This window comes from Pezoporus flaviventris, unplaced genomic scaffold (genome assembly GCF_033815535.1).
Source record: "Pezoporus flaviventris isolate CSIRO_AGI_PZ_B2104156 unplaced genomic scaffold, CSIRO_AGI_Pfla_v1 ptg000013l, whole genome shotgun sequence".
Taxonomy (NCBI): Eukaryota; Metazoa; Chordata; class Aves; order Psittaciformes; family Psittacidae; genus Pezoporus; species Pezoporus flaviventris.
Window position 1 is genome coordinate 4,914,218 of NW_026892561.1, and position 27,028 is coordinate 4,941,245.

Consider the following 27,028-nt stretch of genomic DNA (forward strand, 5'->3'; position numbering starts at 1 on the left):
GAAGTATCTTAGTCTTACAAACGTTTGCTGAACTTGGTCAGAATTGGACGGTGGGCTCTGAAGCTATTGAGGAAGAACTGACACACTTACACATATGCAGTGTGATCATGTAAGCCTCCTTTTCTTAGGGAAATAGGCTGGAAAAGCTCTGGGAACATTTCTTTATTAACTGGTTGGTTTATCTTGCTGTCTACTATCTTCAGCTGCTTTTCCACTACAAAGCAATGACCCTTGTGCTCCAATTTAATTCCGAGGCCTCTATTTGTCTGAAGCTGCTGCTCTGAGGAGCACAGCTCCAGTGGCTGACAGCTGTTCCCTGCACAAAGCATTCCTGCTAAAAATAGAAAGCAAATTGCCCAGCTCGTATTTATAAAGAGTTGTAAATGTCAGGCTTGTGGGTACAAATAAATAAATAATCCTGGCATGTGTTCATATAACTGCATTGTATAGGTCTGAAATGTTGTACTTACGGTATGTGGCTTTCTGCAGTGGTAAATTGTTGATGGTGTAAATCAATGTAACTTCCCTGAAGCCAAGGCAATATGCTAATTTACTACATCAGCTTGGATCTGGCCCTGCCAAGCCAATGAGTTGCATCAATCAAGCATATGCAGAGTTTATTATGTTGGCTACTTGTAATGCTGTGGATTGGTTTGCGACTGGCCCTGTTAGTACCTAAAGACCTCAGTGGGAAAGGTCTGGCACAGCTTCACGGTCTTCTCTGTGTGCTTCTCATTCTGGCAAGGTCCTGTGTTTGGCATCTCTCTAAGGCAAAAGGTCAACAGCTGTGACTTCTGATGTCCTAGCCCGATGGGCTAATAGGACACTGGGCCTCTTCTTGCTGGCCTGTGAAGTAACAAAGGTAAAACCCTTCCTTTAATAAAATAGTGCTTCAGACTGAGAGCAGGAAAACTCAGCAAGTTTCCCATCTCCTGCAGTGGCATAGTCAATGCAGGGCATTACAGTACACATGATGTTTGTTAATGAATATGGATTTTTAATTGGATGCTTTGATTCTGTTTGTGGCTGCTGGCACAGCCCTATGAAATGAGGGCTGAGGCATGCTGCTGCTGTGGTGGTACTTTGTAAACGATGTTGTTTTATTTTGATAATGGAGAGTTTATTCAATAGGGGAGAAAAAAAAAAGGAATGCAAAAAAGTGGGTGGCATGCTTAGCCTGGTGAAACAACTGGATGGAAGTCATGTTCTGACTGCCTGAGAAACTTTGTGGTTTGTAGGGAAAACTAAAACAAAAAGGGAGAGGGGAGATAAGGAAAAGCAAAATGAAAAGGAGAGATTGCTCTTGGAGAAGAGCATCAGAAACTTGCTGTGGCTGCAGTTATAATGCACGCTTGACTCGCTTGGAAATGCATGGATCTGAAGGCACTGAACTCTGCTGTGCATCAAGCCATTCTGTCCAGTGCAGATGAAGCTGCCTTGTGTGTATAATTACTGTCAAGACAAGTAGAAATGGCAAACATTTCAAGGCTGTTGCTGTGGTTTTTCTAGCACTGCCAAATGTGAAATTGGGTGCTTGTTCCATCTTTAGGAACTTTTGTGTGGGAGGGCCAAAAGAATGGATAAAAAGGATCCCTTTGGCAGTCAAGTGAGGGCACAATGGGGAGTTATGTTTCTGGAGTCTTAGAAGTATTTTGGCAGTTGGGTGTTGCAGATTTAATATCCAAATGCAAGCCCTGTGCATATGGAACATGTCAGGAATTTTTTAACTTGGCAAAGAGATTTCTTCTTGGATGTTTGATTATGCTCACAACCTGAAGTATTAAGATATGGCAGCTAATCCCAAGGATTCCCCGGGTGCAAGCGGCATCTTATTTATGGAAGAGCGGAATTGTGACTGTCCAGGCCTGGAGAAGCATCTCACAGAGGAATAGATAAGGAGTTACAAGATTTATTTTTGTTCTTAATTTTATCAGTCAATCTTGGATTTAATTCAATTCAGGCTCTGTTTGCCTCTTTCAAGCTGTAAGCTCATAACTAACTCCTTGCTCAGTTTTCTACCTGTCTTTGAGGTAACCAGGTCTCTTCATGACCTCTTTGGTGTGCTCTCTGCTAAGGATATATAGCTACGTACAGTCTGGACACCAGCTTCCTGGGGCCTGACAAAAGCTCCATATTATATCTTCCATTTTTTTGATTAGGAAAGATACTCAGAGAAGCAAGTTGCCTAGCCTTGATGCTTCAGGATATGCTTGGTCCTGTCTGTTGATCCTTTGTTCTTCATTCTACCACAAAATCTAAGCAGGGATCTTTGTGTTCCTGTGGGAAAAGACCCTCCCAAAATGATCATCTCCCTGTTCAGAACTGTACTGTTTCTGTCATCCTTCTTCACATTCCGTTATGAAGAGTCCACTGAAAAATGAGCTTTGGATACAAATGCTCAATATTCCTGCAGATCTACAAGTATCGTAAACTTGGATACACACCTCTGTCTCCTTACAGCTGTGGCTTGTTTGCAGCAGTAGCCAGATCTCCCTAGAATCATTAGGCACCTCATCCAGCAGTTAAAAACAAGTGCTATAATATTTCACACATGGTGCAGCTGCTGAGCTCTAGCTCCCTTCCTTAAAAGGCAGGGAAAACCCTAAAGGGCCTCTTCATAGAAAGATGGATTAAGAACCTCGAGGGTTTTTTTTTCTGTTTTGGTCTTTTAAGAGTTATTACAGTGCTTCAGGTTAGCCTTTTTAGGAAGTTTTCATGATAGTTCTTAACTGCTTGTTGTGAAGTTCAGGGACAGAGATGAAGAGTTAGTCACCAGAGAGTGTATTTGCATGAGTGCACTTTACATCCAAAGGTAGGACGGTGCTTTCCTCCTCAGGCTGTGACAGTCATCATGAGCACTGATGCCTGGGTCATGTTTGGGGATGAGTAAGTAGGAGTGGGGTCTAAGATGAAGAGGACTGTTGTTTTCACTTAGCTCTTACAGACTATTTTCTAACTAGCTGGAATCACTGCTGTTCCTGGAAGGCTTTTGTAGTGCCACACAGAACAGTGCAAATTCATCTTACAGCTTGAACTCATCACTCATGGGCTGTTCAGATTTCTGAGGGATTTTTCTGAAGTTGCGGTTTTAGATTCTTTTCCTTTCTTAGATACTTTTCCTTATTTTCCACCTCCTCCCCTCCTCCCCCCTCATATTTTTATTTCAGCAAATGCATGCTATTTTCTGTCTTCCACATTATACCGTCAAGGCAAGTAAATTATTAACCCTTACAGATGGGGCAGATGTCAGATAATGCCTATATATATATATAATGCGTACAAATATGTAGGTGTAAAATATGTACCTCCAGTCCCTAACCTCTAAACACTGGTGATAAGCCAGCATTCCAAAGGCCTGTTTTTTGTCCAGTATCTGGCAATAAGAGTATTCCCTCCTTCCTAACACTCAGCATTCTTACAGTCTCATATTTCCTTCTGTTGCCTGCTAGATTTTATTTCTTTAGTAGGAGGTAAGCAACTGTCCCTCACTATTCATGCGTATGGGAGGTTGTAGGACACATGTGGTGGCTACCATGTTCAAGTTTGCCCTGTATGCTTTGGCTTTTACAAGCAGTCCGTAATTGCAAGCTTAAGCATGTCTAGATGTAGTTAGACTGCATTTTCTTTCATTACTTTCTTCATTGACTTTGCATGTTTTATCAGTAGGATGTCGTTTGCCATCTTTTTAAGACATTTGTCTGTGCAATCAATGCAAAAAAAGACAGTTTGTACCCCAAGTGTTTTATTTTAATATAGTTTGCCAGGCTGGGAGCCCAGAATGTAAGATCCAGTGCAAGAGGGGAGGGAGAGGGATCCCATAGCTGGGTTTGCAGATGCTGAGCATCGTGTGCCAAGTGTAATTTGACCTGAAGCTGACCTTGAAGCTTATGGGCTGAATAGGGAACAGCCATTAAAAAGAAAATATAAGGAAAACAGACACCTGGGACTCTTATCCATAAGAAATGGAGCAAAAATGACTTTTCAATCAATCTTTTTTCATTACAGCTGCATAAATGAATGCTCCCTCTCGCTTCACCCTTAAATCAGATGGTATGAAATGAAAAACCAGACTACACTGGACAAAATCTCTTGGTTTTCTGTTAACATTCTTGGTCTGTGTTTTTAACCCCCAACCTCTTCTCAGCAGAGTGCAGGGAAAAAAGAAATCTGAAAACTTTCATATAAATTTTGTTTCTAAGTTTAAAGAATGGGGTTGAAGGGGACAGACTGCCTGAAAATGTCTCCTACCAGCTGTGTCAGGAGTGCTGCTGTTGCACAGTAACTCACTGGGGTACTGGGTAACTGAACTTGCTCTTTATGTGGCCAAGGTGCTCTGAAGGGTTTTATTCCTGTACAGATTCCAAGATGCTTCCTAAAAGCGGTGTCAGTTTTGTAGTTCACTGATGGGCTGCACCAGAGAGTGGTGGTAAGTCAGCCATTTTCAAACTGATGGCGCGTCACTAGCGGGGTCCTCAGGGATTGTTATGGGGCCCAGCACTATTTAATATCTTTGTAAATGATCTGGAAGTTGTGAATGCTCCATCCCTGGCAGTGTTCAAGGCCAGGTTGGAAAAAGCCTTGGGTGACATGGTTTAGTGTGAGGTGTCCCTGCCCATGGCAGGGGGTTGGAACTAGGTGATCTTAAGGTCATTTCCAACCCCAACTACTCTATGATTCTATCAAGTGTACCCTGACCGAGTATGATGATGACACCAAACTGAGCGGGGAAGTGGAAATGTTGGAAGGGAGACCCATCCTGCGTGATGACCTGGATAGGCTGGAAGAGTGGGCTGACAAGAACCTTACGGAGTTCAATAAGGGCGGGTGAAAGGTCTTGCACCTGGGTAAACACAATACAAGAGTGCAGCTGGGATCTACTTGGCAGCTCTGTGGAAAGGGACCTCGGAGTCCTGGTGAACAACAAGCTCAATATGAGTGAACAGTGTGCAGCTGCAGCAAAGAAAGACAACAGGATGCAGGGTTGTATGAACAAGGGCATCACCAGCAGAGAACTCATTATCCAATTTGATACTCATCAGGCCACACTAGGGATACTGTGTTTGGTTTTGGTCCCTGCTATACAAAAAAAATGTGGACAGGCTGAAGAGAGTCCAGGCAAGGTCTACAAAGATGGTTAAAAGACTGGGAAGCCTGCAGTATAAAGGAAAGGCTGAAAGAACTGGGTCTGTTCAGCATTGAGAAATGAAGGCTCAGGGGAGACCTTACCAAAATTCCAGTTCCAGTATTTAAAGGGTGGCTACGAAGAAGATGGAAAGTCCCTTTTAACAAGGAGTCACATGGAAAAGAGGAGGGGTAATAAGCACAAGTTCCTCCTAGGGAGATTGCACTTGGACACTAGAGGAAATTTTTTCACAATGAAAACAATCAGCCATTGGAATAATCTCCCCAGGGAAGTGGTGGATTCCCCAACACTGGACACTTAAGATTTGGCTGAACATGACACTGGGACATCTAGTCTAGGTCATGTTTCCCTAGAAAGGTTGGACCAGATGATTCTTGAGGCTTCTTCCAACATGGTATTCTATGATACTATAGATTCTATTATTCATGGAGGCAATGCCTTCAAGCTTGATCCTGAAGGAGTTAGTGAAGCTCTCTACAACATGAGTGGGACTTGGGAAGGTCAAAGGCGGTGATCCTGCCCCTCTACTATGCTCTCATGAGAGCCCACTTGGAGCACTGTGTGCAGTTCTGGTGTCCTCAACATAAAAAGGACATGGAACTGTTGGAACAAGTCCAGAGAAGGGCCGCGAGGACGATCAGGGGACTGGAGCACCTCCCGTATGAAGACAGGCTGAGAAAGTTGGGGCTGTTCAGCCTGGAGAAGAGAAAGCTGCATGGAGATCTCAGAGCAGCCTTCCAGTATCTGAAGGGGGCCTATAGGGATGCTGGGGAGGGACTCTTCATTAGGGACTGTAGTGATAGGACAAGGGGTAATGGGTTCAAACTGAAACAGGGGAAGTTCAGGCTAGATATAAGGAAGAAGTTCTTTACTGTGAGGGTAGTGAGGCACTGGCACAGATTGTCCAAAGAAGTGGTAAATGCTCCATCCCTGGCAGTGTTCAAGGCCAGGTTGGACAAAGCCTTGAGCAACATGGTTTAGTGTGAAGTGTCTCTGCCTACAGCAGAGAACTGGAACTGGATGATCTTAAGGTCCTTTCCAACCCTAACGATTCTGTGAGTCTATTTTTGGGGGTGTTTGTTCATGGAAAAGGCAGTTGTATGTGTGAGTGTGAGAAGAGTAATTTTGAAACTTACTGCTCCTGCTTGGAATTTTAGTCAAACTTTGTCTTTTATTACAAAGAAAGAGGAGGAATAAACTGTCAGGGCTAAAAGCTTCTTTTCTGCTTCCTTCGCTAAGCATAAATCTTTTGAGCATTAGGGCATAAGTGATAGTTACTGAAAGACAGGACAGGGCATGTTTTGAATGCAAGTGTAAATAAAGCTAATGAAGCCTTTACATGTGAAAAGTTACCTTTTAGAAGTAACAGAGGTGATAACCTAGCTGTTTTCAGGGGATAAATTTCTCCTAAAGAAATGAAATTAAGTTCTCTGGACATTGGTATAGGATGCTTTTGGTAGCAGCAGCTCTACTGGAGAAAAACACTGAACCCAGAAAGTGTCTGTTGTGGTAACAATGGGGACATTGAAAGCTTGAAGCTGTCACCTGCCGAACCTCGTATCAGACTGAATTTGCACCTGATTAAATGCATGGGTTACATCAGTTCTGAACTGACTTTATCTATTGTATTCTTCCTTCTAGAAAGCCAAATCACCTTCATTTCTCATATATATTTCCTACTAGAGGAGGAAACAAAATCGGATTCCATACAGAGTGGAAATCTTGTACGTGTACGTTATACTACCATAAGGTCTCACTTCTATGTTCTCTGTCAAAGGAAGAGACTACAAACAAACACTTATGCTCTCCTAGCTACTTCTAGACTCAAAGAGAATGTCCCCACATGTATAAAGGCTTAGTCTGCAATTCATCTTTGAATGCAGAAGGCCACGCAGCAGGCCTGTTAGTGCTCTCGGATATAGGAATGGCCTTTGTGAGGGCTGTTGCCAGTGTTCCAGGCTGTGTGCTGCATTGCTAATACTGCAGAGAACTGAACTAAACAGAAGTTCCACTTCAAGGGGGTTTTGCACTCTCTTGCCACCATAGAGGAACAGAGACGCTGATCTTCCATTGCCTTTCAATACTTGTATCCTTTTGCAAATCTTCTCTTTTGGCTGCAGTCCATAGGAAAATGCATCTGATATTGCACAATACTGTCCTAGTGGTCAATAAGAAAGCAAACTCTTCCTATAAAATGAATGAGTTTCTACATACCCAAGATGATATGCATAAGCTGTGGCAGGAGAGGATAGGAACGCTCTCCTGTTCATTTAGCTGCAGCTTAGCACTTACAAGCAGTGAGGGAACATGGTGAACAGAAGCTGCAGTTCGTGGTCTCTTTTATAGGGGTTCAGGAAACCAAATGATGAGAAGCAGACAAAGACAACAGAATTCAACACCACAAACATAAAATGAGCTGCAGAGCTCTCTAAAAGTTGTTAGACTGCATTCATCCTTCTCACTGAGACTTATTTTTTCTCTTAAGTGCAGGGCTCCTAAGCTTTAATACAAAGGGAAACACACTCTCCTTGACTTCTAAAGCAACGTGAAAAACACTATTGTCTGTCCCTTGTAAATCTCCTGGATGGGATTTTAGTGTGAAGCATCCCAGGAGAGAGAGAGGTTGTTCTGAGAATATGAAACATCCATATTGCAATAATGAAAATAAATGCCCCTCTTAAAATTGTATTGATGTAAATAGACCATTAGAAGGATTTCTGCTACCCAAAGTGACATTAGCTGTTACAAGATAGTTTTGAATCAATTCATGATGGTGTCAGGTAGATATGAGAGGTTATACACCTGGTTTCCTGAGCTGCAGGGCATTTATAATGAGGTTAAAGTTCTCTGGGTATAGTTATGTGACTTATTAACTCACTGTGTTTGCTTGCTGGACGCGCCAAGGAACCCAGCACAGAAGAGAAGATGATGTGATGGTGGCAGAGTGGGTAGAGGGGCTGAACAGGGGCATGGTCAGTCTGCAAAAGGCAGAAGGAATCTCTAGAGCTCTGGAGATCTGGGCTGCTCCTGAGGGAGGAGGCGTGCTAAGTGCAGAGAAAGCTGTTGTGTGACCGTGAGACCCCCTTCCCACCTACAGTAGAAGTTGCTGCCTCATCTCTTCCATCCTATCAGTAGTATTGGGAGCAGAAAATTGGACTTGCTAGGCAGGCTCTCAGTCCCAAGCCTGGCCCTGCATGCTCATTCATCTTGCAACTTCCACTAGGAGGAATGGATCAGTTGTAACTCCTTGTTCCTGGGACAAGGCCAGCTTTGCCTACGCAGCTAAGAAATGTCAAGTGGCTTTGATTCAGTTTGCCCTTTGCCCATGGCAGGTCTTTGACTACTTCTGTTTAACTAATCTTCTTTACAATATCAGAAAGCTAAAGGAGCCCTTGGTCTTCAAGAGGGAGAATTGAAAAAGACTTCACTATATAACGGCAGGCAAATTTGCTTTGTCTCCAGGTGGGATTGCCTAATTAATCTCTTCAACATACTGGTTTTGCAATGTTTCTTGACTTCTCATACTTCTGAATAGCATTAGCTTAAAGATCATTTCCTTCCAGCCCTAATCAGTCTGCCTCTAGGGTAGAGCACATCATGTAACAGCATACCGTGGCACTTTGCTGATGTCTGAGGACAGGAAAAAGAGAAAATAGTCACTCAGCTGAACTTCATGAGCATTTGTCTTTCCTTAATATGGACTGGCTTTCACACTAGAAATTGCGGTCCAAACGGATTTTGAAGATGTTGATTCACATCAACATCACATCAGAGCCATCTTCTGTGTGTATTGCTCCATATAACCATGGGCCGTAAGTCCTACACTTTCAGTGAGTGGCATTGTGCCCATGCAATATATCTCCCCTGGGCCAACATGGGAGAGCAAACACTCTAGAAGTGTTAGCTAACACATTGCTTGTGACACTGCCTGCTGTGGCTGCGCAGCAGCAGTCCAACTCACCAAGAGCATCCTGTGTACAGTGCATGCAGATTTCCCCAAACTGGGCTTTGCATGCATGGGTCAAACCATACTGGAGCATCTAGTTGCTAGTGGAGAAATCTCAGACAGGAATCCTGAAGTCCTGCCCCAATTGAATTAGACCTGGGCATGAACATGCAAAGCTCAGAACAGTGAAGTAAAGACCACAGGAAGTCTGGGGTTGTCTTAAGATCTCATTTGCATGGCTCTGTTAATGAGAAAGAAACAGCTTCCAGTAACTGACCACCATTAATTTCAAGGAATTGAAGCTGTGAGATGAAACCCTCTCTTTAGGTATAGAACTGTGTGAGATTGGTGCTGATCAAGCTGCAGGTGTGGTAGTGGTATGTCAGGCTTCACAATTAGTAGTCTTGTCTAGTTTTTATACTTTTCTTTAAGCCTTTTCCATTCTCCTTCAGTAGTGTCCCCACCCTTCTTCACAAGTGATATTAATCTTGCTGGTCTATTGTTTTCAGCTTTCTCTTCTTGACCCTTTGTACTTTGCTTGCCCTGGCTCAGTTCAGCTGAATTGATTTTTTTTGTTTTCATTCTGTTTTCAGTTCAGTTTTGTCTCCAAGGTGGCCTGCACTTACCTCCTTGCTCCTTCTGCATCTCTATGGCTGCTGCTCAGAGGAGCTAGCATTCATGTGTGACAAGGACTTGGCCACTGGAATCTTCTCTACGACACCAGGGCACCTGGGTGAAACTCTTCCTCTGCCCCTGCACAGATTGCTCACGTGCTCTGTGTGCGCCTGTCACAAGTACTGTGTGGATGTTTATAAGAAGCCTGTCTCCTTGACTTCTGCAGCTTGCAGAGAAAAGGGCGTAAAGCTTGTTTGCAGAGTAAGAAGGGACTTGGGATGAAGGCTGGCTCCTGTCCCAGGCAATAGCCCATAGAAGTTTTGTTTACTCTCTGAATGCTTCTCTAGAATCTGAGGATGGAGAAGAGGGGTAATGGGGCACATGCCCAAAGCCAAAAGGTGACACTTTCTTTACCAAGCCTGTTTAATTTTATCTAGCAAGAGTTGTAGGCACAAACTGCGTAGCTGGGACCTAACATGTGGCCAAACAGCTATTAAACACTATGTAGGTAGGAAGTGCGGATTTAGGGTGATTTTTGAACAGTGGCACGCAGCCCTCTTTAAGAGTCACCCTCCCCAGGAAGGCTGGTTTCTTAATGACAGATGTGACATCTAAGAGACAATTTCCAGATGTGCTCTATAGTGTTAGTTCAAGGGTACAGCTACTCAGCTGACCAGTGACTGGTTCTACACCCCTGGTATCCATGCTGTGATTTGGAGGTTGTGGTTTTGAGTTTGCCCTGCTAAATGTAAAAATAATTGGAGATGGATGAAAAATAATTAGTTCATTTTGTTTTTATAATGCCACAGGTTTTCAAAGAGAATGCTTTATTTGCAATTTCATACAAGCTCACTTTTGTTTTTTTTCTTCTATTTTCCTTTTCTCTCTTTTTTTTCTTTTCTACCTGCTTTTTTGTCACTTTATCACTGATGGAAAAAAAAACATGGGGAAGGGAAGAAATAAAGAAAGGTAAAAATCTGTTTCAGTGTTCAGCTAAAAAAGAAGGAAATGAAAAGTCTGTAGATCTTAGGAGAAAATTTAGTTCAAGTTTTTCAGCCAGCGGTACAGCATGTATCCAAAATGCTACCAGGCTGGACTCTGCCTTGTGTTACAGACAAACATAAGCCAGGTCTTTAGGTGGCACAGACAATGACAACAGGGCAAGTTCTTGTTCACCCAGGCCTCCACCTACCCAAAAGGAGCTCTTTCTAGCATTGCTGAAAGATTTCTTTTTTCATGGCTATTAAATCTACTGAATGACACTGATCACTGTTTTGGCCATTTCCCTTACAAAAACCATTATGTAGTGCCATAACAGTAAAGTGCAAACAGAAGGGTGGCTGATTCCTGGTGTAGGAGAAGCCATTCAGCCTTGCTGGCTTTAACCATCTTCTGTCAAATGCGAAACAGGCTGTCACAGGATCAAGAGTGGAGCTGAAAAATGCTGTGACCCAGTCTTCTCCCAGGTACTATCTCCTCAAAGCTGGGTCTGCCTTTTGTTCCTGGGGAGAAGCAGGGAGCAGCTAACTGTATTGTCCTAGGTCACAACTGGAAACCCCTTGGAAGTGAACCCCTAATTCACTGCAGGAAGGTGGCCTGTCCTGCACCGGAGATAGCAGCTGGGAAGTGACTGCCACCATACTCAGCTAACAGACCCCTCTAGTGGCTTTGAGATAAACCCTTTCGCAATGTGGATGGGGGTCTCAGCTTGCCCAACATGTTCATTGGCACCTCTCCCTTCTAACAGCTGTATATTTCATGCAGTAGAAGAGGTTGTTTATTTAATTTGCCTTTTAAGATGTTAAAATTCAGTCTGACTACTCAAGGTAGAAAGTTAGACTGTCTTTGCCCCTGGTTACATGTGAACTCTGATTCTTCTTCTTCCTGGCAATGTTCGTAATAGCTAAGGATATGAGGGAAATAGAACCTTGACATTAGCTTATGTGGTCACAGTGCTACCAGAGTTTAAAGCCATTGCTGCAGAGTGCTTGGGGAGAGCTTCTGTCTGAGGGCCTGCTGGCACTTGAGAGTTCATTTGCATCCAAGGCAGGCTGTGAATGTAAAGTGCAACAGAACATTTCTTGAGCAATTCTTATTCAGGAACAAGAGCATCTTATTCCTTCTTAGCTGAATATGCTTCAAAGCAGATTCCGCAATAAGGCAGTCTCCAAATAGAATTCTTTAGGAAATGGTGGGGTTTTTTGTCTTCCTTAAACATCAACAACAAAACCCTTAGGTGCTTAGAGGGACCCTGAAATATAAATCCTCCTTACTTTCCTTCCTTGTGCTCTTCAGATGGAAAAGATGTACTTTATACCCTTCTGGAGACTTTTACCTCTTCATAACCAGAGATACCAGTTGCTCGTGGCAGCCCTACTCGTGCAAGGACAGTTTGCTCTCTGAATATTCCTTCTTCAGTGCTAATTACGATCACCTTTATGATTTGGAGTGTGGCTCCATTTCCACAGCAGGATTTTCTCTGGAGGAGAAGTGGAGTCTTATGACATATTCCAATGCTTAGGCAGGAGCAGGAGCACATCTGTACTGACAGGGAGTGGCCCTAATTTATATCTGCAGAGCTTATTTCTTGCCTGGATATCATGCGGTGTAAATAAAAGAGCAGATCTATCTCCATTGGTGAGGGGCAGAGCAGCACTTTTGCAGGTTTTTTCCTCATGTAGAGACACGGTCGTTTTTGACAAAAAATTAAATCACATTAAAAAGGCTTTTTCCTGCTGGAGTCCAGTGCATGCAGTTATCCAACAAGTCCCCTCCAGCACCACTGGAAGCAACTTGCAGTATACAACTTTCATCTGGGAATCACAGAGAGAAAATTCAGATGCAGCCAGCATTTTCTGGGCCATCAGATCTTCCCAGAGGGTTAGGGTTTTGTTTAACAAATCACTCTTATTCCTCTTTCCCCCAGTCTGATCAGCTCATGGCTCAACCAGAAGTAGTCCTGGTGTTGTATACAGTCCCTGCTCTCATTGTCTGCCCAGACTGAAGTTACAGACTTTGCTGTGCAAACGGGTTTCTGTTTCATTTCAGTTTTGACTATCATTGATTAGAACTGCTCAGCCTCTGCCACCAACTTCCATGTATCGAGGGGGAAATGGATGCAGACTGTCTCTTGTCTCACATGCCATTTGTTTTGCTTGTGCAGTACTTTCAGATGTTCAGTACCTTAGGTGTAAACCCAGAGCAAGCAGAAAGCTCACCCTAGCTTCAGGGGAAAGGTAGCCACTTCTCAGGAAGAGCAAACTGGCTGCAATGCCGCTTGCCTTTCTCATGGTAGAAGGCAACAACAGGAAAGTGTAAAGTAGCTCTTTGCTGAAATAACAGGACTCTTTTCTGTTTCTGGAATTTGATAGTCCATTTTAGACCTGCTGCTTTGCTGGGTGACACCAGTATTGCATAGTTCTTGTGGACTCTGTGCCGCACTTTCCTACCGGAGTCTTACGAGTGACTTTGCTCACGTGCAAACAATCAAGCTGTATTGCACCTTTATAGTTGATTTGAATTGAAAGAAAGGAAAATCCTATAAAACTGAGGCAGTATGAACTGCAAACCAGGTAAAGCAGAAATCAGTGAAGTAGCCAAAAGATGCCATTAAAGCTGGCTTAGTGTTTCCACATAACAAGAGTAACAGAAAGCGACCACTTCTCTTGTCCCCATGGGGAAAACAAGCATGAAGAGTTGTTCAGGTTTCCTTTAGGCACAGGCTGTCAGTTGCCACTGTTAGGATCTGAGGAATGTATGTAAATATATGCCATCTTTGTATATGAACGGCGAAACAGCAGGTCTTGGTAGAAGTGAGCAGCTGGGATTCAGTCCTGAAGAGTGGACACCTCAGCTCTTCAGCTGAGAGGGTTAAAGTTCTGAGCTGGAGCACAAAATAATGCAGTATGTGCTGCTCCCAAATTCCTCTCAGCTCAGCTTCACACCTTGTTCTGAATCTCACATGTGTATCGTCTTGAGAGACACAGGCCGTTAGGGCACAGCATCACCCCTGCAAACTCCTCCTTCCCCGTGTGCTTTTGCTCCTTTCCAGAAATATGGGTTCTGCTTTCATACCAGCAGTGGGTCACACCAGGATTCTTTCTAGCTGAGTAGCCTACTTGTGACAGTGGCCGCTTGCAAGTGCTTACAAGTTATTAAAGGTGAGGGCAAATTAACAGAGATGCTCCACAATATAGTCTTGCAACACTCTACAGCTGAAGGAAACTGGAAAGGATAGTTGTGAGTGACCGGCCTTCTACAGTGCCCCTCTAGCCTCTTTGTCACAGCTTTATGTGCCTGCCTGGTTCGTACCCATTGCTTCTGGGTCTCTGCTTGACTGAGCAGCGCGTTTTCAGATGCTGGAAACCATTTTTAGAATGTCTTTAAAAGTATGTATTTTTCATTTCTTCCCTATGTAATTTATGTAATGCCCTTTTTCACTGTGTATTAGATTTTCACATGTAAATGTATTCTCCGCCTTTCTCCAGAGAAATCTACCTTTTGCCTTCTTGGCTTATAACACATTCTTTGCTTGGGCTGATCTATCCATCTTAAGACGTCCATAGTTCTTATTGCTGCCACAGTTAATGCCATAAGACTAAGAGCACAATGTAGCTGCTTGCTTGTGCTTTTACTGTCTATGCAAAACAGCGCTATATGACAAGCCCCAGAGGGAGGTGTTAGGTCAAACTAGTCCCTTCATTCCCAGTCCCCTCCTTGTTAAACTAAGCACAGTGAAAATCCAAACGTTACTTGTCCGCAGAGAAAGTCACTACTGACAGATTGTGGAAAGGTAACTCTGGGCATAGGGAGTGCTCAGGGTCCTGGTGAAACGAATCAGCAAAGGGCTTAAAAGGATAACTGTCATCACCTCTGGCTACTCCTCATAATCCAGCAACCTTTTGTGGTTTCCCAAGTAGAACAAAGTCTGCTTAGTCCTCCCTGGGCCCATAAAAGAGTTTCTTTTTATCACTTAGAAAACTTGGAATCTTTTCCCTGGTGCCGGCAACTTTGGAAATGTTACACTTGTGGTGCACTCTCCTTGCTGGCCCTGGAAGGGTTTCTGACCTCCTTGTGTCTGGCTGTCATGGAGGGGAAGAGAACAGTTGTCTCTGGGGAGCTCAGCCTACTTCTAGACATAGCAGCAATACATAATGTTCTAGATTTTTTTTCCTCTGCAAGACCCTGATAGCTCTTAGAAATAGAAAACCGAAGAAGTGATTTTCTGTTTCAGGGTTTTTTTTTTACATCTTAGTGCTGTGTGAGCCAGTGGTGTACAGCTGAAACTCCCCTTTAGGGCCATGGTGAAAAGAGTGATGCTTTGTAAGTCGATAAGGAAACAACGCAAGGATGGCCGAGTTAATTCTGCCAAGGTACATGCCTGCTTAACCCTGGTTCATGCATTCAGGGTTTTTCTATTCGTGTGTATACCTTTTCCCCCTTTGCAATCAAAGCGCTTTCCTGGGTTGCAGCCCTCTTGTCTCGCATGTCAGGGAAGGTGGATCTCCTGCATATTTCTGTTCAGTTCTAAGGCTTGAATCTTAGCTGTATTTAACATTACTTAATTCTGTAAAAAAATTGAGGGCCATAATCCAGCAAATGTTTTCAATGCTGTCTGGAGGACTCACACTTATGGGAAGGACAGACTTTGAATAATAATAACCAAACACATCATCTTCGGAAGAAACATCTTTAGAATGGTTCTGATAAATCCCAAGTAATTCGTTAATAGAGCGAGATCATCTGATCCCTGCAGTGTTTCTCCAGGAACCCTTTTGTTTCTTCCCAGGAGGAAAAGAGAGGCGTCATCTGGGGGGTATTGGCAGGCTCATTTTGATGCAATGAGAACTCCAAGCTCCTTACAGCATATTAGGAAAATTAAAGGAAACAAAGCAACAAACAAAACCACCCACTCAGTCTGTGCTGTGCACTGAATTTAGGAACCCTTCGGGCAACCCTGCAGCAGATGTATGCTCCTGCTGATAAGGTCTCTCTCTTTGACAGCCTGACACGTTCTTTCAAGTCAATTCCACAGGTCTTTGCACCAGTTCTACTGGAGGGCTGTATGACTGCCCTCTGGGTCTGGGGGGATTAGTTTGTAGGTAAGCAAGCTACATCAGCCATCAGGGTAATTAAGTGGCTGAGCCTATGGGTGGTCAGGAGGCAGCCCGCTCCTTTCTATTCAGTCTTGCATATTTAACCAGACAAATTCAGCCCTGGCCTCATTCCACTCCCTTAATATTGGTCTGCTTTTGAAGCTGGTGGGGATCCCATTGCTGTAAAGAACAGGAGATGCAAATACCATGGAATAATGGGAGAGGTTAACCGGATGTGCCACCTGGACTCACAGTGAGTACCAGGTGCTGTTGGAGTGTATGAGTCCCATGCATTCAGAGCTGCAGTGGGAGGAGGTAGATGGCATCACTAATACCCTATGGCTTCTTTGATCAAGTGTTCAAGCAGCATGAACCCCCAAGTTTGAAGCTGTTGAGAATCTATTTTTTTCCATTGTTCTGTGTCTTTTTCCAAAGTCTGAAAAGACCCAAAATCCAAATCAATGGCATCAAAATGAGTCCTGAGGTCATAAATTGCTGGTTCCAGCAAGTAAGAGAAAGGGTCAAACTGCTAGGTTCCCTGGAGTCTCAAGCTATTAAACTGTCAAAGCATCAGAGCAAATTTTAAGGCATGCTAGAAGACTGCTTTTGCAGAATAACATTACGTAAATATGACTAGGCAGTCTTTGGTAATGAGGCAATTCTTGTGGTCTTATCACTTACTAAGGTCTGTTTAGTACTGTTGTTTTTCAGGCAAGATCAAGTACCAGCTACAGTAAAGTACCTGGAGGATTTTCAAGTAGGAACTGGACTTGCTGTCATGAAATGTTTAATTGTCTCTTTTTTGGCTGATGGTTTTAACAGTTAAAATTCAAATACCCCATCTGACCCTCCCCAGGCCATCCTGTGAGGTGAGCATGTCCTATGCTTTGTGGAACACTTTCAGTTCTCCTTGATTTTGTCTGGAAGGAAAAACAGCAGAGCTGAGAAGTACTCAAGCCTGCATTTCTGAGCTGACCAGCCATTCTGGTTGTCTCTGTTTCCAAAATGTTTTCCATCTTGAGCTCTATAGGAAGTGCTTATCTAAGTGGAGGGAATGGACTGGCAGTGGTGCAGATCTCTAGTGGCAACTGGGTAGAGAACAGAAAATGTTCAGAACTTGTTCAACACCTAGCAAACACTTTTTGTTGCCCCTTGAAACATTTCCACGTGCAGTCAGCACTATTCAGCATTATGAGTGAGCTTGTCTGAAAAATCCATCTGCTGGTTTTGGTCCCAAAGACACTGCCCTGAATATCTGGCTATTGCTATCTCAGGTTGAACATACTGACATATCAGACTCTGGTAGCAAGTTGCCAAAACTCAGACCAAGATCAGGCATTCCAGCTCCTGGTCCCACATCCTAATCACTGGGAATGCCAAATTTAATTATAATTTACTGGCAGTGTGTATCTTTTCAGTACTCCATCAGGATGTTGTGCTTCAGCCCAGCACCAGCAGTCATATACCCTCCAAACCAGATGTGGATCTTTTTATGAGCGAAGAGCCACAGCTCTTAAAAATACATAGGAAATCCCAAACACTTCTCACCAACTTTTTGCACTGAATTGATTCTACTTCTAGACTGTTGATTTGTGGCTCACCCTGTTCCAGTTGTATCTATTTCTCTGCCTATAGCCTCCTGCTTGAAATCCATCTGCAGCAGCATCGTCTGGAACTCTTTTGGGTTTTGAAGCAATGTTTGCATGGTCTAAATGAAGACGTCTAGCAAAAAGAGTCAGATAGTCAGTGCATGTGAAAGGTAGAGGGTGTAAAAGTACCTCCTTTGTGTGAAAACAAGATTTCCTTGTAAAGGAAAGAATTCACAAGGTGTTTTCCACCCCAGTTTGTCCCATCCATTCTTAATCAGCAGACATACTAAAATGGGCAAGAAGGTCTGCCTAGTGGCATCATATGGTCCATCTTATTCCTCAAGGTATTCCCACATCTTCATTGAATTTGCAATCCTAATGTCATTTAATCTGTAATGGCAGAAATGTCTCCTGTATCCACACATCAGTGTGAGAGGATTTTTATAACTTTATTGGGTGTTCTGGCAAGCGGAATGCTTGGGTGCCAGAATGGGCTGAAGCCTTCTTTAAATGGGGAGCTTTGATGCACTAGAACACAACTGCTACTCGCTGTCTTCACAAACTGTGGTCTGCTGATCTGCTGATACAGAGGCCTGCTATGCACTCATTGTCCTCCAGCAGACACTTCAGTCCCTTTGGTTAGATCACTGTATGCAGAATACATCTGAGAAACCTAATGGGGTGGAGGTGGGGTTGGGATGCCCTAATTCAGATAAGGGATTGACAGAGCCATCTTTCTCTCTGATGCTGTCAGAGCCTCTTTTGGGAAGCTCTTGACTGCTCTTCCCACCTCTTGCTTCCTTTTCCTGGATTTCTGTTTCAGCCACACTGAATGACAGATTAGCTATTTGTGGAACTAATGCTAACTGGGGGACAGAGGGAGGGAGAGGACAGGTACAATAATTTCTTTAAATTTTCTTTAGATCAATTACCGTCTGTGCTTACCATGCACATTAAAATTTGAGTTAAAATCCATAGTGCCTTGCTCTTCCATCTTGTTGCTAGTCATTATCAATTCCTTTGCATGCAATCCCTGCAGCAGAAGCACAGTTTTCTCTGGAGCTGATATTAGCACTGTTTCACTGGGCTGGCAAAAGGCAGTGAGGTAGTGCGTTCCCTGGGAGACTGGCTGGTTTCATTTATTCCACTGCTGTGGAAACAGCCCTAGCTGTAATGGCCTAACATATCTTAAAATAGTGAAATTACTAACTCGAGTCAGTGAGCATATTTTCATTTTAAAACAGTAACAAATTAAATAAACTCCCTGCATTTTGCATTTGAGACCTCAGTGTTTCATCTGCTGTAATCTAATTCACTCATTAATTTCCTGCACATTCATTTTATCCCATTATTTGAGATTTCCTTTGCTTTTAATCCTGTGTTTTTAAGAAATACAGAGTTACAGCAGAGAATAGATGGGAGAATAAATGGTAAATAAAAGAACAAATATGCCATAATATAGCTGGATATGCTCCTAATCAATCTTATCCTAGCTGCATCCTTAATGTTAGGTGTGCAACTTTTCTATCTCAGGTTGATTAAAACTCCTTTAAAAATGTGAGGTGGGGCCATCTATACAACCCACCAGGGACTTAACAGTTGCTTTTATTTTTTTATGATAGTAATGATAGTTACAAATATAAACCCACTGAAATGACCACAGGAGACTAAAGACTTTTTGGGGGTGGTTCTAACCAGCCACACTCAAGCAATGAGATCTTATTTAGCACTGAGATGTTTGTCCAGCTGAGGACAAAGTCTTGGTATTCCAGGAGAATCAATCAACTTTTTCTTTGTGTACTTTTGATGAGCTGTAACCAGGGATGTATCTGGTTGACCTATTGCATCCTCTCCAAAGCTGTCTCACCTGTGTTGGTTGGTTCCTGTGTGTTTTGTCCTGGGTAATGGTGCTGTTTAGCAGTTGTCTCCTTTGAGAGCTTCCCGTCCATGGGAAATACTGGGGAAAAATGTTATCTTCTCTGCATTTTCTAGGAACTTGATTGTTTTTCATCATATGGTACATTCAGTCCTGTGCGGGCCCCCTCTGAGCCTATCCTAGGGGAAGGTTAGGTGGAATTTGAGTTATACGGAATTCAGTACAGAGAAGATACGAAGAACATGAAAAGGTTGACCTGAAAGGTAGGATCTGACGAATACTCACTGAGGATGGTACTTCATTCCTCTCTGAGTGCAAGCAATTCCCTTGCACTTGTGCGTATTGAGGATGGCCAGAGAGGGAGTTAATGAAAAACGGCCAGTGCTCTGGATCTTCCCACTCTCAACTGCAGTAACTACTCAGAGAGAGGCATATGTATGCAGACATACATCAGACTTGGCAACTGGAAACTGTTGACTGATGTACTTCAGGCAACAAATTTTCCTTCATCTGATGCCATTAACTAGGTGCCCGTTTTAGTTTTGCAGTGCTCCTTCATTACCCATATTATTTTTATAATTTTGATGAAATAAACTTTGATTTTGCCATGGATTCCAAAGGGGCATTTGGAAAGTTAAGGAAACCAATTAATGACACATTCCTAAATCTACAAATTCCTTCTGTATGGATGTCTGAATCAATGTGCACACCCTTTTGCACCCCTTCAGCCCAAATAAATGTGATTCTATAGAGTATATAAAAAAGAAAACCCCAAACCAACAAACCACAGTTGAGTTTGGCAGTCTGTTTTTACACATAAAGTGGAGAAGCAGCACTCTAAGAAAAGCAGAGTCAGCATCTGCAATGATCTTGTGCTTATGGATCACTCTATGTGATGATCTTCTGTAGGGATAATTTCAATGACAGCATGATGTTAGATCATGTCAATAACCCTGCTGTGAGTCAGCTCTGCTCGTTTATCACCATTCGCATGCCTTTTCTTCTTTTTCCCTTGCTGTGTGTTGAATATTGGGAACACTTCAGGCTAAGACATTATTGGATCATTTCTGACTATTGGCCTGTGCTGGAGGCTGCTCTGGAAGCACAGATGCACTATCTGTAGAGACCATGCTGGCACAGCGTTGCTGTGACCTGTGCTGGGTAAGGTTCAGTGTGTGTGACATCTTTCCCACCATGCTGGGTTGGAGAGGAACATCTATGTGTCTTTTTCATGTTTTGTTCCCTTGTTTTGGGAGGGAAGGGGGGCAGGAGGTGTGGTGTTTTGTTTTGTTGTTGTTTTCCTGCAGTCCCATGAGAAAAGGCAAAGGTTGAACAGACAAGGGCCCCTTTGCCAAAAGAGAATTGCTTCACAAACCAGTGGTCGCATGGCAGTGCCCTGCTGCTGTTTACTGCTTGTGCTATACTTGTTCTGTGGCTATAGGGCTAAGCAGCTACAATATTCTATCACCTTAGATTTTTTTCACCATCACATTAAAAAAATCTCTTCAAAAAGCCCGACCCCACATTTTTGCTTTCCCGTTCTCCACAGATGTGTCTTTCATGTTGGTTTCACTCTCCTGTAATAGAACATTTCAATGGTTTTATATAAGCTAAGCATCCAGGACTCCTTTGTGTTTATTTTCCAGTTGATATATCCTATTGGTTTTAGAGCTTAATTCTTACCTTCTCTTTAAACTGTAGGTTATAGTGAGCTGACTGGAGGATACCAGCAGCTATTTAGCGTTAGGAAAATGGGTCTGAAAATAAAAATGACTTCTTTCTTGGCATATGCTAGACACAGTACAGGATATATTTGCATTAGCAGTTGCCATATTGCATTAGGATCTGTGGAGATTAGATTTTCAGTAATAGAAGCAGGGAAAATGCATTATATAGTTATACAATTAAGTATATTGCCAGACTGAGAGTAAAAGGATGGGGTAATGGTGAAACAGGGGACAAGACACGCTTTTGTTTGCAAGTAGCAAATGTGGAGAGGTCATGTTAGAGGCAGCAGGAAGTTTAAACAGAGTTTAAAGTGGTTGACTGGGGAAACATCCAGACAGAGCAGTGGAAATCATGTGAGCAGAGAAGGTTGCTTTGGCATGTTATGGGTGAGGAAACAATCGACTTGCTTGTGAAGCACCAGTAGCTAATTTGAGCCTGGATTAGGGCAAGTAAAGAGATTCCACAGGATTTGGTGTTGAGGTAGGTGAGTGGTGCTGAGCTGTGGAAGACAGCAGGAATTTGAGAAAGGGCATTTAGCCTTGAGAAAGAGTAATGACAGAGAAGTTACTTGGAGTAGAGGAGATTTGGTCCTGATTTAGCAGTTTCCATGAAGCTGCATTTACCAAGAAAAACTGTCAAAAAAATGCTATTGGGGGGGGGGGGCAATGTGACTGTGCATCTGATGACACACAGTTGTCATTATTGTTCTCCCTTTTGCTTGTTTTCAACTCTTTACTTTCCCTCACAACTAAGAAAAGCTCCTTGAAGTTAATGCAAAGACATTGGTTGATTTTTAGTGGACTATAGAGAAGTTTCTTCTTATGTCATGGCTAAATTGCTAATTTTTGAGCTGTTCTGGTTCCAGGCAGCATCTATAATTGCATGTTATTATTTGAAAAATAATTATTTTAATTACTTTCCAGAAAGCTTGATATGAAAATATTCTGTATTGTTTTGCCTCTATTAATTGGAGAACTTTTCCACACTGTAATGTGCCTGAGTAGGCCCATTCCATCTTCTCCATTTTATTTTAAAGTCAGTTGAAGAGCTAATACGTAGTTATTGGGCTATATTCCTTGATCCCCAGCCACAGAGCTTTGTTTTTAAATAGTGCTTGTCTTATTTTTCATAGCTGATGTGACTGATTCAGATTGGATTATTTCATTTGACCCAAACTGGGGCTGCAGTTCGAAGATCCAACCAATCTGTGGGCAGCCCTTTTTTTCCTTTAATAGCAGACTAATTGGCAGACCAATTAATCTGCTCATCTGTGAAGAGAAAATTTATAGCAATAAGTAGTTCTATTTCCAGAAGTCATTCTCTAAAGTAACATTATAGTGGCCTTGTTTACTTCGTGCCCTGCAACACGATCCAGTGCTTCAACAGTAGCACAGGTCAATTAGTGGACAAATTAAGCAATTATTAGCCACTAACAAGGGTGACTGGCATCATTACCCTTCCTGTTTACCAGCAAACTGTTATTTTAATACAAAGATCAACAAATAAATTAGGGCATCTGTTGTATTGCCATGTAGCCTTGAACTAAATGATATTAAATGGGCTTTGGTTGCTGCCAAATTCTTAACCCCAGCCTACTGAGATAAACTGATATGTCTCTTGCTGATTATAGAAGCTGTAAAATTTTGTTTGTATTGATTTATTAACAGGAGGACCAAGTTCTCTGCAATGGTATTTTTAAATAGTCTGATATCTGTCTTTTTACTTTAAGTGTTATTGATCTAGAGACTATTGGGTTCCTCTGAAAGAGAAAGCTATTTGCTAATTGTATTCATTATTTGGATGCTTACAATCATTTTATGGTGAGGTTTGTATATGTAGTTGTATGCTTTCACCTGATGCTTCTCTTTAGCCTTTAATTCCAGGTTAGATTTCTGTGAGTTGGTTATTTTTAGCTCTTGCTTTGTATTTTTATCATGTGGGGTAAGACTTCTTCAGATTCAATCGTCTCCTAAATGAAAAAAAACAGAGTTAATTTCTTTGGATTGGGTGAACTTGGCTGTGGTATCCCCTAGTAGGTTGTGATACATTGCAAAATGTCGGGTCTCATTTGCTACTGAGCTGCTGGGTGCCCAAGGCCAGTCTTTTCCCTTAGTCTGGTGTGTCCGGTGCAATAGTGAATTGTGCAGAGCAGAGGCTCGCCCATTAGGTGTTTAAACACAGCTTTCCTTGTCATAGCCCTTTCTTGCTTGTGGCAAAAATAATTCCCTGTGTGAAGCTGAAATCTGTAGCTTCTAGCTGCTGAGATGCCTTTGCCAAGCTCTGTGAGTGAGGCTGCATCAATAACAGGAGCAAAATGAGCAGAACCTGGACAAGCCTCTTCCCTGGCATGATTACAGCCAGAGCAAAGCTCTGAGTGTTTGGGCTCTTGGGTTACCTCCTGAATGAAAAGCAATCATGTAATCCCTGAGGTATTTGCGGTCCAGCATGCAGAGCTGTCACAAGTACACACTTGGTACACTGCCAGATCTCATGGCAAAAGGGTTCCACCAAGGTCTTTGGTGAAGTGTTGATCATGCACAGAATGTAATATTTGCGCTTCTTTTATTGTAGCTCTTTTGAAAGATCATACTTGACCTAGGATAAAGGATGTTCTGGACAAACTGATTTCTGAATAGCTAACTCTTTCCAGTACTTCAGAAAACAACTGATGTGATGTTTGGAGTCTAATCTTTTCCAACCCTAACTATTCTGTGATTCTATACTGTCTCAAGAGCCATAGACTAAGTGCAGGACCATATCCCTTTCAGTAATTTAGAGCCCTGCAGGTGTATGTACTGTGGATTATGTTTTAGACGCTGTCAGAAAACAGTTAGAGCAGCAGGTTAACATAGCTGAGACTTTCATGTTTGCATACAGTTAGGAAATGTGGTTATTCAGGATCCAACTGTGTCCCTGTAGTTTCTTCATGTTCTTGCTGCTGTATAATGAACAAAAGACACAACACTAGCCAAAAAGCAGATCAATGTTTGTTTTCCTTCACTGGGGGGAGGTAATTACAGAATCATTTCCTGAGCAATATAATTATGTGTATGCTAATTTGCCTCAGAAATTCAGGTTTAGTTTCTTCTCAAGTGGAAGACCTGGTTACAGAAAGGGGCTTTTTCTTATTTAGGATTTGTCACTAAATAGAAATAAAAATTGCTGGTGTTTTGAGTCGAGTATACCTTGATCATCTTAGACATTTCAGAAGCCTCATTTTTTTCCCACGTGCATCAGCAAATTAGAATTCATTCTAACAGTAGCACAGGTTCAGATTTGTTAGTATTTGAAGCACAAAATGGGTCTTAGGAAATATGCTAACTGAAGAAATTGTACAGCACGTGAGATTTTGGTCCTATCTTTAATGTATGTTTCAGCTAACTGTAAACAAGTATGTTTAACCTGGCATGTATGGATGTTTTAATTTGTTTTTAAAGATTTTGGTTGGCTCACAAAAAATCCGGTCTGAAATTAGCTTTTTTGAAGTCAGCTAGTTAGCCCATGTCATCTCTTCTATGCCTCATAGTTACTTGTTAGATCTGTTCCCTAGGGCTTTGCCCTGTCCAGCATCTCTGATGACAGGATTCCACCCTTCCCCTGGAGAGACAATTCCACAGTCTAATAGAGCTCACCATTAGTGAAATTTCACTGATGATAGGCCTTAATTTTTCTCTGCTTAATTTTATCCTGTTACTAGAGCGTAGTGATTGATTTATTCTGGGGAAATTCAGTAAATGGTTCCTGCTTCACAGGATGGACCTCACAATAAATAGCAAATTGTCATGACCTATCTGTGGGTGTCCTGAGATTACACAGGAACTCAATTTATCTCGACATTAATTCCCTGGAAGCTATTTCTGTCAGTACCAACTCAGTGGAGGAATCAGCAAAGAATTTAACTGCCAGACCGCCTGCCTCCTGCCCCAGCACCAGCCTTGCAGCAAGGCAATGTTTAGTCGCTCCCTGAGCACAATGCCCAAAGGCAGGAGCTCCTGTGGGGTCTGGTGCTGTGACTGTGCCTGAAGGAAGGGCATTTAGGGCTTGGTTCCCTGTCACTTGCCTTGGTTCCACATCAAAGGAGCTTTGCTGATGAGTTACTCCTGATTTTTATGGGTGTAAAATAAGTGAAGAATCTGACCTTCTAAATCCCAGCCTGTCAATCCCAGTTTTCCTCTGCCTGTTACAGAGTTTATGTAACTCTCACAGATCTAGTGAGGCATTTTATACCTCTTTATACATGCAGATGATCTGAACTCTGTGTTCATATGTCAAGAGTAGGTCTGGGCACATGCTCAAACAAATTTGAGGTGCCTCCACTCACCAATCGCCACTCATGAGCTGAGCTGCAGCACGTGCCCCTGAATACCTGCTGTGTATGTAAGGTGCCAACAAGTAAAACTTGTAGGTTGTACTTCATTTCACCACTTAAGAGGAGAAATGTTTTGTTGTGGCTCAGCTGATGAGCAGTAACTTTTCCTGCTGTGGAAACTTGACTGTGTCTGATAATGTAGGTGTATTGTACTTGGTATGAGGATGAGCTAAGATATTTATCCTTAAAGTTCTTATTTCTGGAATTTTAGAAGGTGGCAGGTGCTGTGTGATTGCAAGTGGTTTGTTCTGTTGGAAGCAGGAGCAGTGCTAGGAACCAAGATGGGTGATTATTCTAATCTAATATGTGAAATTTCAGCTAGATATCTGGAAATGGTTGATGATATAACCCCTCCTCTTCAAACTCTGCTTTGATTTTTCTCAGGTATAATTGATTTCCTTGTGAGCCAGCATCCTATTGCGAAGGTACTGAGAGACCACCTGGTCTTCAAGATTGCACCCATGCTCAATCCTGATGGAGTATACCTAGGAAATTACAGGTATGGTATAGAGAATGAATTTGGTGTTGCTGTATCTACCTTATACACTGCACTGTTTTGTCACTGAATCTTATATGGCTTGTTTCAACTGATTCTTCTTAAACTGAAGGTTCTCATGTGGCTGTGTGCTTCCTGAAGTTCCTGTTGAGGAAGAGAGCTCAAAGGCAAATTTGCTTGCTTTAGGAGGTAGAGAGCAACTCTCCAAGACAACAGGATATCTGCTCTGCAAACCTCTAGCTGTGGGCGTTCAAGTCAGCTTAGAGTTAGACCTTAGCTGTGTTTTATAAATGCATTCATTATGCTGCTCATCAGCCTCTATGTGTCAGTCAATCACAGTTCCCTTCAGCTACCCAGATCATCCATTAAAGTCGCAGATTTCAGTCTATTATTGTACTGTAATAGATAGGGATACATGGAATGGAGTAATCATTCCACCCTATGCTAATTTTGCTTCATTTTAGTATTTGAATTACTACTTTACCACCTCCTCTGTTGAGAACACATTCAGATAATCTTTTGTTTTCCCTAAAATTGGTTGCTGTTAATGCATTTATTTACAAAATAAATGTGCTGCTGTAGGTGATAATGAAAAGCAGTTGATTAGTTGATGATTTGTTTGTGGGGGCAATTACATGTACCACATAGTTCTCTGGAGAAGCCCCTGAGAAACGTAATACACTGTATGTGGTTTTGCTTACAGCGCAAGACTAAATAACACAATAAACTCTGTAGCCGGGCTACCTTGAGCTTTGATCTAATTAGGTATTGCATTGCTAAGCAGAATAAGACTAGGTTATTGTGTGGATGAGGAGACCAATGAAGATAGGAGACAGGAAGAAGATGGAAGTCACAGAAAACAGTGCTGCTGGTTGTTCTTTGTTTTGATATGTGCTCTTTACCCCCCTGAAATGAAGTAGTTTTCATTTTTTCTCATAAATTCACTTGCCCTGTACATTTTTCTCCTGCACTTTTTTTTTTATGTATTACGTTTTTTTTATTTATACTTTTTGAAAGGCATGCAGATTTACAGTCATATGCATGGCTCATAACTTCAAAAGCCTTTTGGGAACCCAGGTATTATGAAACGGCATTAGAATTCATTTGGAATTGCTGAGCCTGATTGTATATTATTGTTTTAGCTTTTCATGATATGAAGAGTTTTCAACCC

At 42.4% G+C, this 27,028-nt stretch overlaps 1 protein-coding gene across 2 annotated transcripts in view; it reads left to right on the plus strand.

The window, feature by feature from the left end:
- Positions 1 to 27,028, plus strand: part of LOC133268341 (BEN domain-containing protein 5) — a 951,280-nt gene that overhangs the window by 730,710 nt on the left and 193,542 nt on the right. For both annotated transcript variants that reach the window (XM_061451279.1, XM_061451280.1), the window contains exon 8: positions 25,746 to 25,860. In XM_061451279.1, coding sequence (XP_061307263.1) covers positions 25,746 to 25,860 — 115 coding nt within the window. The remainder of the gene's footprint in view (positions 1 to 25,745; positions 25,861 to 27,028) is intronic.